The sequence below is a fragment of the Brienomyrus brachyistius genome, chromosome 6 (assembly GCF_023856365.1).
Source record: "Brienomyrus brachyistius isolate T26 chromosome 6, BBRACH_0.4, whole genome shotgun sequence".
In the NCBI taxonomy this organism is placed as follows: domain Eukaryota; kingdom Metazoa; phylum Chordata; class Actinopteri; order Osteoglossiformes; family Mormyridae; genus Brienomyrus; species Brienomyrus brachyistius.
In genome coordinates this window covers 23,132,245-23,149,764 of record NC_064538.1, presented here as the reverse complement: position 1 = coordinate 23,149,764, position 17,520 = coordinate 23,132,245, and the positions used below count along the sequence as shown (strand labels likewise).

Below are 17,520 nucleotides of genomic sequence, written 5' to 3'. Positions count from 1 at the left end.
ATTAGAAGGTGCTGAATTCAAGCCCATCTGGAAAATTGTTACCAAACCTTACACTTTTTTGAAATAGATTAATTTAACTTTTTTATATAGTATAATACATAATTAATTGAAACAATATCATTGATTGTGACTGATATTTTTTTTGCTTTTAGGAAAACTATACCATGTATAATCACACAGACAACTGAAATCAGAGTGCTGATATCATACGTGTCATGATACTTAAAGTATTAAAGTATGTTGAGAAAGTGTTGGATTAAAGCAATAATCAAATCGGATTTCAAAACCTGAACTCTACGTTAAATGTAATTTGAAGACAGTAATTCTCCGGAATATAACAGTGTCTCACAAGGTCAATGCCATGATCCAAGAGATGGTATCAAGGGTTTACTGTTATTTCGCCAAATTTCCACAAAAGAGTAATTTTGACAAACTCTTTTTTTCGTTTGCCCTTGAAAGTGACATTAGTCAGTTTCAAGCAGGATGGGCTGTGGACTTTTGCCTGTACAGGTCCAGCACACGCATCTTCTCTCCTTTCCCAAGGGTGATGGTACATAACGCAGCTTTCCTGACAGCACTGAAAATATTTAGATGAGCAATTTACATTATGTATAGCCTCAATGTGAATGAAAACAAAAGCCTAAATTTCAGCCTCGCTTCAGCGTAAATGTGCTTTTGAGGGGTGGTGGTATAGGTTTCTATGGAAAAACGACGGATGAAAGTCTCCAGGAGCTACTAAAGTTCCCGGTCCATTTGGCCCATGGAACTAGGCTAGTGAACTTTCGTGGGAAAGCACCTATTGTTACCCTTTGACTAAGCTTTTGACATGCATCTTGTGAGGTCTTACCACGATCTTGCACGCATCCTCTCATGGAATAAATTAAGCTGGAAATAAGTAAGCCCACATTTCCAGCTACGCATTTACTTGTCTTTTCATAAGTGTATTTCTGCTGGACTTTTGAAAAAATGGACGTCCACTTGTAGTAAATGGAGGTGGGGAAGGTGGAGATGACTAATTCCACTAATTTCATGCACTACTACTCCCCTTACACATTAAATTGTTACTTAAACACAATATCGTGATAACTGCAAATTCCTATGTGGTCTACCTCTGTCAGACACCATAAAGCTGACGGTGCTTTGGAAGACATCAGTGTGGGCTGAGACTGAAATTATTTATTATTAGGATTCCTTTTAAGACATACCAGGGGGGCCTTGATAAATTACATCATCTTGTAATTGTGCAGACGTGCACGAGGTCGCTGGCCATCACCTGGTTCCCAGCCCGCATGTTTTTACCCTTCACACCTGAATATATATGTGCCTGCCCTCACTGTGTTCCCCAGGTCGGTTATTGTCGTCACCTGTATCGGTCCCTCTGCTGTTCCCACCATGAGTGTTTCTCGTATGTCTGTAACAGTCCAGCTTCCCACTTAGGTTTTGTCACTTCTTTGGTTGCACCCCTCATGGTCCTATATTTTCTGTTTTAAGTGTGTTTTTGGTTAATAAAGTTCATTTTTAGTCTACCTGCGAGTAGTCCCTACCTTGACATGACATAGAGAAAATTAGGTTAAGAAAATAAATAAATTCTAACTCATCAGTCTATAAATATTAATAATAATATTTAATAATAATATCTTTATTGAAACATTTTCAGTACTTTCAATACATGTGTCCTTTCTTCACATTTGAAATGGTTTTCCATAAAAAAAAACATTCCTATGAATATTTTAGTATTGTTGCCTACCTGGGATCAAGAACAGTGGCCGCAGTGTACGAAGGTTCTTCTTCAGTGGTGCCAAGCCTCCTCTGAACTGCTAAGGCAGCTTCTACTCTGCCCATTCCAAGGTCTATATCTACTTTTCTCTCCAAAAGATGTTTCAGTGTGATGATGGATGGCATGATGTTTTGGCAGTCGCGGTCAAGGACTGATTTCCTTTGCAAGTTCCTCGAAATTTGCGAGTAGCGTCAGCACATTCTCAGTGAGTCCTCACTGATGTATGTTTAGTGAAGCTGGCAGGTAGTATTCTGTACCATTTGCCCTCCGAGCACGTTTCTGTTCCATCAGGCTTTGCAGCATATATAATGTGCTATTCCATCTCATAGGAATATCTGGCTCCAAACTTCTTCGGCTGGCCTATGTGTGTCTGGATATCATAAAGTCGTAAATATGTGAGGAGTCTTTAATGCTTTGCTGGGCATCCCTTCTTTGACAACTAACTGCAAGGTATGCACCGTGCATGGTCAATTCTGCAAGTTCTCTTTGTCCATTCCCATTGACATGTATCTTGCATTATCATGCACAATAACATGAACTTTGGAATGTTTGAAGCATTTTTTTCTTTGATCCTGACATCTCTTGTGAAAGCAGAAGCACTTCGTATGGCTCAAAGTTTTCATCAACTCATTGTGCAATCAAGCTTACATTGACATTAAGTTAACATCTGAGGTCCAGATATCAGTTTTAAAATTGATCGATTTGACTTTACCACTCAGAAGATTGTCTACATGACCCAAAAGATTTCAGGCGGAGTAACATCCGAAAAAAATTTGCTTGCTTGAAAGCATGAACTTTAGGTTCATATAATTTATTAAGTTTCAAATTGCTTGGCTTTCACTTACTGAGAAAGGTTGCTCATGTAATGCCATAAATTTCATTATTATTTTTTTGTGTTTGTCTTTTCTTGTCCAAAGGCCCAGGATGGATTGATGCATGCCTTCAGAGATGGCTAGCTTTCATAGACGATGCTGAAGCAGTTTTAGCCACTTTGCTAGTCTCTGCTTGTTGAGACAAATCTTTATATTCACTTGGGTGATGGTTCCACAAATACCAAATTAAATTTGTAGTTCGATTTGTCCTTGGGGTAGTTCCTTCACAGATAATTTTTTCTTTATGCATTTTACCCAAGGTAAATTCAATGTCTTCATCCTACACTGTAAAGAATTTCAAAATGAGAGACATGCTTCCAGTAGGTGTTTTAGTGCACTTATCATGCAGCATTGGGGGGGGGGGGTGCAGTAGGTGAAGAGGAGGGAGCACAACTGTGGAACAGAGTTGGAACTAAAAGAAATGTTAGTTGGTCAACTACTTGATCGGCTCATAAAATCAGCCATATTTAGACTACTTACAGCACCAATCATTTCTGATCAGAGTATCTCTCTACAAACATTTGTAATTATAGCCCTCTGTAACATTGTAACAGTTTAGTATTCCCTTGTTAGTACCAGCCTTAAAGTGGAAAGATGAATTTTTCAGGAGAAGACCCCAGTGTCCTTGCTGATAGTCAAACCGATGCCACAGCACATTCTTACGTTATGGGCCTTATTAAGGAGACATCCATAGAGGATGAGTTTTTCAAAATGGTTTTCTGCTCAAATTTTTTCTATTAATGATCAGTGTTGAAGGGAATACTTTAAAAAAGAAAAAAAGAGGTATTTACACATTTTCAATTTATTCAGTTCAATTCAGTTTATTTGTATGTATGGCGCCTTTCACAACAGAGCACTTTACATGGATGTGTGTGATACATTAAACATCATATGGGAGAAATACAGAATGGGAAAAAGGAAGGAAAGAAATTAAATAAAGAAAGCCACAAGACAACGGAGGAGAGGAAAAAAACCTCTGGGGGTCCAAGGTCAACTGGCTGCCCAACCCCCCCTGGGAAAACTGACATTACTGAAAAGAGAAAAGAGTGGACTTGTTTGCTAAAAGCTAGGTGTAAGCTGTGATTAAGGATCAAGACAAAGTCCATCAATGAGTCCATTATCCGCGCTGGCCTGTGTAGGGGGGCCAAAGTCCATCAATGTGTCTGTTATCCACACTGGCCTGTGTAGGGGGGCCAAAGTTCATCAATGTGTCTGTTATCCACACTGGCCTGTGTAGGGGGGGCAAAGTCCATCAATAAGTCTGTTATCCACACTGGTCTGTGTAGGGGGGGTCAAAGTCCATCAATAAGTCTGTTATCCACACTGGTCTGTGTAGGGGGGCCAAAGTCCAACAATAAGTCTGTTCTCCATGCTGGCCTGCATAGGGTTGACAAGAAGGCTGCACCCACGATGACACAGTTCGTAGGTCCCATTTGCGACGTCACCCGTGCAGGGCTCCAGCTCAGATGGTACTCACCACCATTTTCTCTGACTAATAACAAATATTAACTAAAAGTACTGGATGGATCACCTGGAAAATTAATAAATGTATTCTTATCTGAATGCTAGGAGTCTTTATTGTACTATGTGGGCGCGAAAGCACACATATCCATTTTTGTTTAAATATTTATATTCTATTTCGCTTTTGCACTATAACTAACTTCTTCTATGACATAACGGTAAGAACTGATACATTATTGGTATAAATGGAGCCCCGGATTGCCCAAAAAACACCTTTTTCTTCTTCACAAGCCACAGTTTGAGAACCACTGACCTGTACAATGTTCCAGTATGTGCATAGATCCTAGGAATGCTTTCCGATGGCAGATGGCCGTGTTCACAAGATGGCAGCTGCAGGCTCCGTTTTCATTCTCGGCTGCCCTCTGTCTTGCAGTTCCAATTTCGAGGTGATTCTGAAGTGTCCATTGTCAGCTGTAGGTTTTATAATAACAAATAAGCTGATCCGGATCTCAGAGATAAGCCTCTATCCATCTCATCCTTCTCTTTGCTGTCACTAAGAGCTGTTGCTTCAATTTTGACGTGATTCGCCTCGAAATTTGAAGAGGTCTAGCTAATCTTCACCCATACAATGAGCCTGCAATGTTTAGAAAAGATCAGACAAAGATTGTACAAATAATGTTTGAAGTATCACACTCATGGTATCAAATATCCAAGGATGTGCAGTGGCAAAAAGCTAGCGGCAGGTGTTAATGTTCAGTTCTTTTTGTAATGCGGGAGAGCACCATCTGACATAAATAAAAACTTCCTATTTTGTGCAGTTCCCAGCCTTTTTTGTAAATTTGTATTTTCATTATCCCTATACAATGAGGCGAGGCGCGGAACAAATCCCTCTTAAAACCTCCTAACACAGACAATAACACAGTAGGATAGCTGATGTGTTTGAGCTCAAGTTCATGTTTTATAAAAATGGAAGATATGCTGCCCATCAAGATATAAATTATACATGGGCCTGTGTAAAAACTGCATTCATAAATATTCATCCTTTCTGTTGAATTATATACAAGTTTTACAGAAAAATCCATGTAGTTCAGAGCTCCCAATTATCATTCGTGAAGTTCATGGTGTTAGGAACACTACACACTGGACACATTTGCAAACGCTTTAGCCAGCTGCTTTATTCTCTACGTCTAGATCTACTTGAGGTTTAGATAAATACTCACTACTGTATTCCTGTGAATAACCTGAGGGTTGTTCCACGAAGCAGGATTTCTTGCTTAGCCAGATAACTTGTCGGTTTTAAGGTAGTCTGGGCTAAATGTAAGGGAATGAAAATAAAGTCCGTTTAATGCAGATTACCTTAAGTCCAAGAAGTTATCTGGCTAAGCAGGAAATCCTCCTTCATGGAATACCACCTAGGTGCAGTTGCTAAGAGGGCATTATGGGAAATCTGATTTACCATCCCTCCAACTTCTAACCACTTATCCTGGACGGGGTCATGAGGCCATCCTACGCAGCAGAGGTACATCCTGAATGGGACGTCAGTGCTTATGGGTACACTTGCACTAGTGGCACATTCAAGTAGCTACTTAGCCTAGACTAATCAGCCTTAGCCTAGACTTAGCCTAGACTAATCAGCCAGAACACAGCCACAGGAGGTGTGATTCAAGCCCACAATGCTGAAGGCACAAAGTGATTGTGCAACCCAGTGAGCCACCATGTCCACCACTTTGTAGCTGTTTTACTTGCATAATTAAATTAAATTCACAGTGGGGTCTGCTCTCCCATCAGGTTCTTATGTCAAAAAAAGGACTTAAAAACTTACATGCTTTCGATTTACATGTATTCTCCGCTCATCAGCACAATCATGCCCACCAAGCGAAATCCAGAAAAGATGCAGTCCTGCAAGAAGTCCAGTTTATTGAGCAAGACAAGGGGGTTATACCTTCAATGATACTGGCAACAAGCAAAACATGGAATACGGACTCTTTCATTTATGTTGTGAGCCTAACTCACAACTACACAGGAACATTTTATTTTGAAAATGATAGCATGGTGATAGCCTAGTACACTTATGTCCGGTCATTCCCTGGAATATGAGAATCATTCGACAATAACGAAATTGTACGGTGCAATGCAGCATTTGAAAGTTGTGCATAACAACTGACAATAGGTTATTAGGGAGCTGGCACGGTGCTGCAGTGGTCAGCACTGCTACCTCACACTGCAAATCTCTGCCCTGGCTCCCGTGGGTGGAGCTTGCATGTTCTTTCCATGTCATCATGGAAGGTTTCTTTTGGTTACTCTCGTTTCCACCCATACTCCAGAAACATGCCAAGGTGCATTGGAGTTACTAAATTGTGGATGGTGTCTGTCCCCATAATGTGGTAAATATCTGATATTTTGATTGTGTGGACCATTATTTTGGGTGAACTGAAGTGCATATAAACCCAAAACGTAAGTCAATGGGAAAACATGCTTAAGTCCAGAAAGTGCGTAGCTACATGCTTTTTTTGGCTTAAGTTAATGGGAAAATTGACCCTGGAAAATTTACCGTGATTTTTAAGTATTTCATGATTTGTGTCATGTGGTAGCAACAAATAATGTGGAATAGCATCAAGAAAAATTTAATGTAGGAATTATAACTTTAACATCCTATTCTCTTAATAACTACCAAACTAGTTACAGTAAAGGGGCAGCATGGCTTAGCTACAGCATTTTTTTGTATTTACTGGAGCAGGAACTTCTTTTGACAGAATTTAAAATTACATAGTGAATGCACCATAATGTAACCCTCTTTATTTTCTGCCTGACAGGAGTTTGGTCTCCATCCAGATCTCCTTTCAGGTAGAATGTACCACCAACTTGAGTCATTCTCCTATAGTTGACCGCGTTCAAAACGCTGCGTCAGTACTGGGTTAACTGAAATGCTGAGATGGTATGGAAATGCACCTGGTCTTTTAGCAATCAAGGAAAATGATGTTAAATAATGCACTTCACCAACATGTATGGATAATGTCAACACTAAAATGGGTCATACACTGCTTCCTATACCAAAACGGGCATACAGTACTGAGCATAAAGACAAGTCTCACTCACTATCCCAATATCACCGTTCTTGTTGCCAAATTAAACCAAACTAAATCTTTAATATCCCATTTCTCCATTTCTGTTTCTTCAAGAAGAAATATCAACTAATGATACAGAAGGTGTCGTCTTATAAAATTATAATATTTCTATATAAATGCATTTTTAAGACTGAAGCCATTGAATTATGGCCAGAGACCTTTTATGATTCAAGACCTTAAGCTAATCATGAGAATTCAGTGCTATATTCTATCCATCTACAGTATGAGTACTCACCTATTCTACTCACCTCATTTATGCATTAATATAATAATACTTATGAGCCAGAATTAATGGAAGAACTACATACTACAAAGGGTAGAATAAATGTGGTCATTTAGTTTCCATTTACATATTCATGGATCAGATAGTTATACATTTGCCTTTTATTTTAAATGAATAACAATATATTTAGAACTAGCATTGATGCGCTTAAAAACTCTGGGTCTATTCTCCCATTAGTCACATAAACAGGGGTGCCATAATGGAGGGGGGGTGGGATTCCAAGGGACTTTGGAACATAATATAATTAGTCTGGATTGGGGAGCAAATATGATATTGTTTCATGGGGCATTAAAAAGTTATTTGCATTTCCTTGAAGCGTATTCTTCTCTCATCAACATAGTCACGCCCACCGTACATAACAGAGGAGGTACAGCCATGCAAGATGTCTAATTCAATGAAAAGGGAGTTACACCCTCACTGATTTTGGCAACAAGCAAAACATGGAACAAGGACACTTTCATTTGCATTGTGAACCTCACTGAAATCCACAGAAACGATTTTATTCTGAAAATGAAAGCATGGTGTTAGCCTACCATGCTTATATTTGGTGATTATTATTAAGCTGCTGGACGACGTGTTTATATTCCTTTGCTTTATAGTATGATTATTAGACTAGTATCTGTTCAATATCTTTAAGTGCTCAGCAGTGGTACTGGTGAAGAATGGATCCCTCCCTTTCTGGAGGAAGACGTGTTACAGGGGTGAATGCATTTAGCTGTGTTAAAAGGGGGGGGGAATTTGTGAAGGCCTAGAAGTTAACACAGCTTGCATGCCTCACTGTTGTGGGCCTACAGGCTTTGAGCGCAGTGCCATAAATTGTCTTTCCCAGTAGTGTCTTCTGGTATCTTGTAGCCGCGACCCTGAGACAGTGGGCCTCTTTCCTCCCCTGCTTTGACTGTCCTTCTTCTCTTTCCAGTGAGTCTGGAGGATCGCCTTTTTAATAGGCTAGATGCTATGCCAGGCCTAGGTCTATGGGAAAATTCTGTCTATGAGAAAGTTCTTCCTGTAGCATCTTAGACATGATGTAATCCACTCCACTCAGGTGGCCTCATATCTGTCCCAAGCTAATTGTTTACCTTTACCGACAACGCTCACTGCCTTGATGTGCATGTGGGGCCTGTTCTAACAGTTTGGGAAACTTACCTTGATACTTTACCTTGATTATTAGACCAATTGTGCAAGAAAGTATACTCTTCATATATGAATCAGGTTTTCAGCTGGAAATTCCTGCAACACAAGCTAGAGATGCGGTGTGCGGTACTTTCTACTGATGCTGGGCGATGGCAGCATCCACGCATCCAGTCTCTGTAGCGATCAGGAGAGTAAACATGTCATAGAGTAACGTATCAGATGGTGGGTTTATGTATTAATCTAGTTACAGTAATTATTTATTTACTTGTTCAGTAACAGCAGCTGTTTATTTACCTATTTCTTTATCATATATTCATATCCGACTTGAAAAGTATCATCATTCAAAAATATGGAAGAACATTGAAGTGTTCAGGTTTTGACCGTTTTTTTTTACAATCCACGTTAAATTACTCATATGGCTAAAACTTTACCGGTATCCATGCAGAGTACATCTTTAGAATATTTTGGAGGGCATGCAAATCCTTTACATTTTTTTATCTATCCAGGGACCAGTGAATACGTCCCCATGGTGTTTTAGCATTAAGCGCAGTAGCTGAAAGCGTAGTCAGAGCTGTCACTTGACACAATTCTCTGTGGCATGTTGATTTTGGCTCTCATTAGGGCCAGAAGAGGGTTGCAGATGTATTATAAAGGATCCACTGGGTATGAGAGGTGTGGGCGAGCTGGATGCATACCTTAGGGGAACGGGAAATCTGTACCATTGAACTGCGGAGGAGCTAGTCATTTTATAAAAAGGTATAAATCTTCAAATGCATTAAGGCTTAACGGTTTATGACCAGCCATGACATCTCTGGAATAAAAGATGCAGATCAGCCGACCCAGTTTTGCTTTGCAGGTAGCGATTGCAGCCCTTGTTCTTTTTGCTCTCCTCCTAGCTGAGTGAAAGGCAGGTGGGAGGATCAAACGCGCTTAGAGTGCAGCCATGAAGCATATACCTTATCAAAATCACATCGTGAAAAACAAAATTAATTATTTACACAAAAACAGTTGAGGGGAGGTTGAATGATTCATGGAAGCAATTTGGGTCCAAGGGAAAAAAGAAAAAGGCCAAGTCTATTGAAGTTGCTTTCGGTAGCACAGTGTTTCAGAACTGGACTTACAGTTAAATTTCTTGTGTGGAACTGGAACCTGGAACTGAAGCTACTGTCTTTCAGAAGGTGCACAACCTGACCTGCTTCAGTGCCTGCTCAGTCATATAGGCTAAGTTGACAACAATATCGATTATGCAAAAAATAAACAAGCACTGTTGGGTTTTTGTATTTCGTTGCCAAAGGTATCTTTCAATATAATGTTTCCTATTTTACATCTTAGAGAACAGAGGCCAGGGAGTGACTGAGTTAATAGTTGGAACATAACTGCTACTTTATTCTTCTAGGTTGATATTGCAACACTCCTGGGCTGTTCTAATAAAATCTGTGAAACAGGTTAATATCTGCACATTTAGCTGCTTAAGGTTGTACAAGGAGCTCACTGAATACCATATGTTCTGCTTTTTTGGTTTATCTTCACAGGAGATGACCTGCTGAACCAATGGTTTGGGTAGCTGAAACACATGGGTCAAAGGTTTAATAAAGCCCAGCTGAACATCTGCTTCATTAAAGATGGACTACATGGACATATTTCCCTTTTGAATGTTGGTAAGAACTAATTTATTCATAGAAGACTGAATCTTTTGTTTGCTAAGGCCAAAGATCCAAGTATGTGTAAGATGTTTAAGCAGTTTTTAAAGTTCTTATGAGGCCATGATACAAGATTTTGACCTCCTTTAGGGCAGTGAGTCAGTCTGTTAGAATTACAGATGAGCAGAACATCAAAGGTTCCTTTTAGGTGATTTTTTGGAGTTTCTCACGGTGTTCTATTAATTAATGACAGAGATACTAGCAAGTTCATAACACAGAACTGCTATCAGTGATTTAAAGAGATCATTAAAAATGTCTGTCCTTTGATGTCTCAAACAATACCAGAGCTGGTGTGGTAAGTCTTACAGTAATCCTACACTACATGAACTAAAGTATTGGGACACCTGGCCATTACACCTACAGGAACACTTGTGACATCCTATTACAAATCCATAGGCAGCAATATGGAGCTGGTACCTGCTTTGCTACTATGACAGCTGCCATTCATTTGGGAAGGCTTTCCACAATATTTTTGAAGAGCATTTGTGAGGCCAACCACTGATGTTGGATTTGAAGGTCTGGCTCACAATCTCCATTCTAGTTCATGCCAAAGGTATTCGATGGGGTTGAGGTCAGGGCTCTGTAGGGGCCAGTCAAGTTCTTCCACAACGAAGTCACCAAACCATGTCTTTATGGACCTTTTTTGTGCACTGAGGCACAGTCATGCTGGAACAGAAAAGGGCCTTCCCCAAACTGATCACGCAAGTTGGAACCATAGCATTGTCCAAAATATCTTGATATACTCAAGCATTAAGAGTTCCTTTTGCTGGAACTAATAGCCATAGCCCAACTCCTGAGAAACACTCTCACTGAACTTTACAGTTGGGACAATGCAGTCAGACAGATAACATTCTCCTGGCATCCATAAAACCAGGCTGGTCCATCAGACTGCCAGACAGAGAAAAGTGATTTGTCACTCCACAGAACATGTTTCCACTGCTCCATAGTCCAGTGGCGATGTACTTTACACCACTCTGTGGTGATGTGAGGCTTACATGCAGCTGCTCGGCCGTGGAAGTTCATTCCATGAAGCTCCCAGTGCACAATATTTGTGCTGGGGTTAATGCCAGAGGAAGTTTGGAACTCTGCAGTCAGCAGAGTGTTGGCGACTTTTATGCAGTATTCGCCTCAGCAATTGACAACCCCCCTCTGTTACTTTACATGGTCTGCCACTTCACGGCTTAGTTTCTGTTGTTCCGAAATGCTCCCACTTTGCAATACTACTGCTTAAAGTTGACCAGGAAATATGTAACGTAAGAAATTTCACAAATTAGCTAATTGCAAAGGTGGCATCCTATGACAGGACCACACTTGAATTCACTGACCTTTTCAGAATGACCCATTCATTTACAAATGTTTGTAAGGCTGACTGCATGGCTAGGTGCTTGATTTTATACACTCGTGACAATGGGTCTGTATGAAACACCTGAATTCAGTGATTAAGAGGTGTGTCCAATACTTTTGCCCATATAGTGTATACAGTATTCAGTGGCCACTTTATTAGGTAGACCAAGCTAATACTGGTTAGAAACCACTTTTGCCTCCAGATCTGCCTTAATCACTGCATTAAGCATAGATGAGTTGAGCCTTCAGAGATGCCTTTTAGCACACCAGTGTAATTTTTGAACTGTGAACATTTTTGCACCTCTGGCCTGTCAATTAGCTTTAATAAGTCAAGTCCTTCCCCTCTGTCCTCCCTGATTAACATGGTGTTTTCACCACAGAGCTGCCACTGACTGAAAGTGTTTGTCTATCACATCATTCTCTGTAAACTCCAGGCACTGTAACCTATGAAAAGCTGTCCAGGAGGGTGGCTGCTTCTGACATAAGAATAACAATCACAACCAGCCAAACCGTAACTGGACCTCTGCACTGTATGTGTCCTTTATGTATTCAGCTGCAGCCAAATGAATTGCTGTTTGAGTAGCAGGTGTGTGCATTAAGAAGCATTACCTATGGACACTGACTGAAAATGCAGCTGCTTGGTTCCTGTTGCACACATACAATCTAAACCACGTGCAACATCTCACAATCTCATATTTCTTATAGTGTTCTTTATTTTAGGATGATGAAAGGTACTTAGCTCTGTTGTCCCTTTGACATTAGCCCCCGTCTTATAATCAAATCGCATCTTGCAGCCTGATCCCTTTTTGGCCTGCTCTTATGTTTTAGCATAGGTTTTTATAGATTTTTTAATTTTTTTAGACATACAAAAGGACATTTATCCTCTTAGTAGAAGCTGCTGATGGATTAACGGTTCAAATTCCTGTGTATACATCTTCTAAATCTCCTGCGCATAATTTTCATATCTCTGCCAGTGGAAGGATCTAGCTTTGTGTAGCTCCAGTCCCGTAATATACCCAAGCTTCTTGGGTTCACACAAAACCGGGGCTCTCATGCCATGTGTTTGTGGGAGCAGCGTGTCCTGCTGGTTCCTGTGTTGGGGGTTTCCAAGTAAACGTTGGCCTAACAGTACACCTGCTGGACTCTCTGCAGGTTGTGGTGATGAGTAAGTAGCAGTTACTGCTATCTGTGTAATGCTTCCGGCTCAGCACTGAGTTCTCAGCTATACTGTGCGTTTCTGGGCCTACCTCATCCTCCCTTTGCCCTTTTGGTTCTCATTCCAGCACACAGCGGGGATCCATGGATTGCTGTTCTTCGTTAATCTACTTCCCTAGGGCTCCTTCCTGGCCGGTCAACCTCTTGCCCTTGCGTTTGTAGCCAGAAGACACATCTCACATCAACAAAACTGCACTCCAGACCCCCTATTCCTTAACCAGCTGTAACTTCAACAGCAGGTGCTATCAGAAAAGCTAACACACACACAGCACTGTCAAATGGGCCTCAAAAGAGACTGAAAGGAAGAATCTGGTCCCCAGAATGGGTGCTTGTGCTATGTGATGTAGGGACTTTGTGGTAACAGGAGAGGAGGGGTGATAGTTCCCAGAAGTGCAGTGAATTTTAGTGCCAAAACCATCAAAAGATAGCAGTCTGCATTAACAAGAGACTTAGAAAATCTAATCAGGAGAATCCAACGAATAGACAAGTAATTGTACCCTCAAAGGTACTAATTGGTATTTTTTCTGATAGTGTATAGTGCCACATCCCTGCTGTGTATTTCAATCACAACATTAATTATAGCTATATTATTCTGCTTTTACAGTCATAATATCAGGCATTCTAGAGGTAGGTGAACCTACATTGTACTGAAATGCTGAAAATACATAGAAACAAACACTGGGACAGGATTTTCTTTATTCCAATTCCTTCTGAGACTCAGTGTGTCAGACTGGAGAGTGAATGCAGTCATGTGGGCAGAGGCTATATGGGAGAGCTGTTTTCAGTGTTCAGGAAGCAGATACCACTAATGCACTGAGTGGGCGGGCACTTTTCTCTGTGCCTCTTTTACCCTGAAATTGCAGCAGCTCTTATTTTGCACAAATAGACCTACTGCATCACACAATATTGTAACAGATCCCCAGGTCAAAATTTATGTGTACCTTTATTTAGAAAGGTGGTGGGCATATATGCCACTGACACATGTGCTAAGCAAGTGTATGCACGAGGCACATGTGGGGGTTTACAGCTGTGAGTGAGTTATCATTTTAGTCAACTGTTTTATTCATTTATTTGAGGTTTCTGCTATTAATACTTTTGTATATTCTGGGAATGTTTTCCCAGATAAAATGTGATCTGGCAACAAGGTCCAGCCTGGAATTCAAATTCCTTTGGGATACTGGTCTCTGTTTCTAACTGCTATGCTATTTTTATCATGATCTGCCTCCATCTTCCTGATGGCCAGCCACTGCTAGCGATCCTTGTTTTCCATTTCCCACAGCTGTTTTCCGTTACCTATGATTAGTCAGTGGTTATGGTTAGTGATGGCCAAATAAAGCTTCATGAACCATTAGCTGTATTTTTGACCCCACTAGATGGTGCTCTTGGTTTACTTTGGGGCATCCTTTGTGCCCTCTTTTGAACAGAGAGCACCATTCAGTGGTGTCAGGCATAAAGAGAATTTCCTCACAGGGACCGATAAAGTATCAAGCCTGAGTTATTTTTATGAAGAGATATCCATCAAATTCTGCTACCACTTTCTTTATAAACTTCCCATTCCAGTTTGAGCTTTGAGGGGCATATTTGCATGTGGTGAAGCATCTGACCTGGCACCAGACTACCTGGTTTCCTTATGTAGCCTGCAGGCCATGCAGGTGTCTTTAGAATGCAAAAAGCACTCTTTTATTTAAACAGCTGGAAGTCAGCATTTCCAGCCCTCTCTCCATGCGCTATGAACTGCTAAATTCAGACATGCTTTAAAGGCATCCCTGCAGTAGAAAGATCAAACCAAGTCATCCCAGTGCACCAAAATTAAAACAGCGCCACTTAGTGGCAATAAGGGGAAGGGTGACAGCAGGCGGCATTTGACACCGTGAATCTGATAAATATTACTACTGCTTCACAGAAATATATGGATGAATATCTTCACCTGATTTCATTTTGAGACAAATCACACTAAAATTTAAGCATCAGTACTAGGTGGCAGCAAAGAAGGGAAAGGATGACTGTAGAAGACATTTCATTTTGTGAGAACAGTAATTCTGAAAGTATTTAATGGATCTCTTTCAGATTTCCCAGGAACATTGTATAGATTACGATCTGAGACTTATTTCATTTTGAGACAAATCGCACCAATTTTTAAGTACTTATCTTTAGTGGTGACAAATGAATGGACAGCCATTACATTGCGACAAGTCACACAAAGTTGGGCTTTTCATGAAGATTTTGCACAGACCATGGGGGGAAGGGGGTAGGGGGGAGGGTAGAGAACCTGGAGAAAACCCCACATGGAAAACATGCACATTCCATGCACATGGAACCATGGTGGAAACACAAACCGCAGAGGCAACACTGCTAACCACTGTATCACCATTCCACCCCCATATCATTGTTCTCAATTTTTTAAAAATTAGTTTGAAGACAGGGCCCTCATCATGTCTGCCAACTCAGCAATTACCCAATTTGTGTACATTTGGCATAAGGAGTTTTTGTACTGTAGCGATAGCTATACAGCTAGCTAGCCAATCTTATAGTAATAATTTATGTTGTATTTTATTAATCCCCATGTTTGAAATTAGACCTTGATCACCAGAGAGGCACAGTCAGTCAGTGTTCTGCTTCCCTGAAATAATTATGTTTAATTACGAGTACAATTAATGAACAGTGTCAGGTTATACTTCGGTGGGCTCTAATTTTACATGCAGTTACACCATCCAGACATTAAACCATGGTATACTGCAGTTTAAATGTTGCTGATAAAATTTTCTGACTGGAGGATCTTAGGTCGGTGTTGAACGGACTTCTTAGTTCCAACACACTTAAGCAACAAGAAAACAGGACCTTTAAATGGGACACGTTTAAGGCATAAAATGCTTACAGCAGTGGCAGCATATTTCTGGAAAACAATACATTAAACATACAATACAATACATCAAAACATTGCACCAATCATAACATTAAACCAATACACCAATCTTAACATTAAAACATTACACCAATCGTAACATTAAAATATTACACCAATCTTAGTATTAAAACAATGTAGCAATCATAACATTAAAACATTACACTAATCGTAATATTAAAACATTACACCAATCATAACATTAAAACCACTGATAGGGGAAGTGAATAACATTGAGTGTCTTGTTACAATGGCACCTGTGAAATGTGCCATCATATATTAGGCAAGTGAACAGTCAGTTCTTAAAGTGGATGTGTTGGAAACAGGAAAAATGGGTGAGCGTAAAGATCTGAGCAATTTTGACATGGGCCAAATTGTGATGCTTAGATGACTGGGTCTTGTGAAGTGCTCCAAGTATGCAGTGGTCAGTACTTACCAAAAGTGGTCCAAGGAAGGCCAACCAGTGAACTGGCGACGATGTCATGGGAGCCCAAGGCTCATTGATGCGCATGGGGAGCAAATGCTAGACCATCTGGTCCGATCCCACAGGAGAGCCACCGTAGCACAAATTGCTGAGAATGTTAATGCTGGCTATGATAGAAAGGTGTCAGAACACAGAGTGTGTCACAGCTTGCTGGGTGTGGGGCTGCGTATCTCCAGACCGGTCAGAGTGCCCATGCAGACCGTTTTCTATTGCCGAAGGTGCCTGCAATGAGCATCAGAATTGGACCAATGGAAGAAGCTAAGATGAGTCACCTTTTCTGTTACACGTACTACCAGGTGCATGTGTGTTGTTTAACTGGAGAAGATATTGCCCCAGGATGCATTATAGGAAGATGGCCAACTGGCAGAAGCAGTGTGATGCTCAGGGCAATGTTCTGTTGGGAAACCCTGGGTCCTGGCATTCATGTGGATGTTACTTTGACATGTACAACCTCCCTAAACATTGCTGCAGACCAAATATAGCCCTTCGTGGCAATAATATTCCCCTGAGGGGGTGGCCTCTTTCAGCAGGATAATGTGCCCTGCCACACTGCAAAAAATATTCAGGAACTCTTCAGGAAACGTTCATTTTGGATTCACAGTACAGTACAATTTCAGCACAGCAGGGAAAACAGAATTTGTTTTGAGATTACTTATTATTAAAACTGCAAACACAAACACTATTAGGGGCGGTTGTAAACCAAAAGCAATATGTCTGTCAGCGTGTCTGTAAACGAAACCTAAGAGACACTTGTTTGAAAAAAAGAAATACTTGACAGTGTTGTCTCACAGTTCTGGCACCAGGGTGCAAGTCTTCACTGTGGCTACACGTGGGTGCAGTGCGCATGTTCTCCCTGTGTCATCATGGGGTTTCCTCTGGTGTCTCCCCACACCTCAAAAGCAGGTGAATTGCAGTTCCCAAATACGTAACTAGGTGTGCTTGTGAGTGTGCTATGCTACGGGTTGGTGCCCCATCCTAGGTTGTTCCCTGCCTTGTGCCCATACCTTCTGACATAAACCCCGGAGCCCCTGTGCTACTAAACAGGACAAGCATGTACAGAAAATTGATGGAAATTTAAAAGTATAATAATCCTGATGTTCTCTGCTACCAAGTATGGTTGCTGTAATGATGAACACCCCCATAGCTGTAGGTATTTTTCAGTCTCATCTGAATATGCTGGAATAAAGGCCATGAATGCCGCAGGGAGACAAACTTGCAGAGGTGTT

The 17,520-nt window shown here is 40.8% G+C and overlaps 1 protein-coding gene across 3 annotated transcripts in view; it reads left to right on the top strand.

The window, feature by feature from the left end:
• LOC125745309 (disks large-associated protein 4-like) overlaps nucleotides 1-17,520 on the top strand; it is a 190,005-nt gene that overhangs the window by 126,038 nt on the left and 46,447 nt on the right. For all 3 annotated transcript variants that reach the window (XM_049018015.1, XM_049018017.1, XM_049018016.1), the window contains exon 3: nucleotides 10,182-10,307. In XM_049018015.1, the coding sequence (XP_048873972.1) occupies nucleotides 10,302-10,307 (6 nt within the window). In that variant the 5' untranslated portion in view covers nucleotides 10,182-10,301. The remainder of the gene's footprint in view (nucleotides 1-10,181; nucleotides 10,308-17,520) is intronic.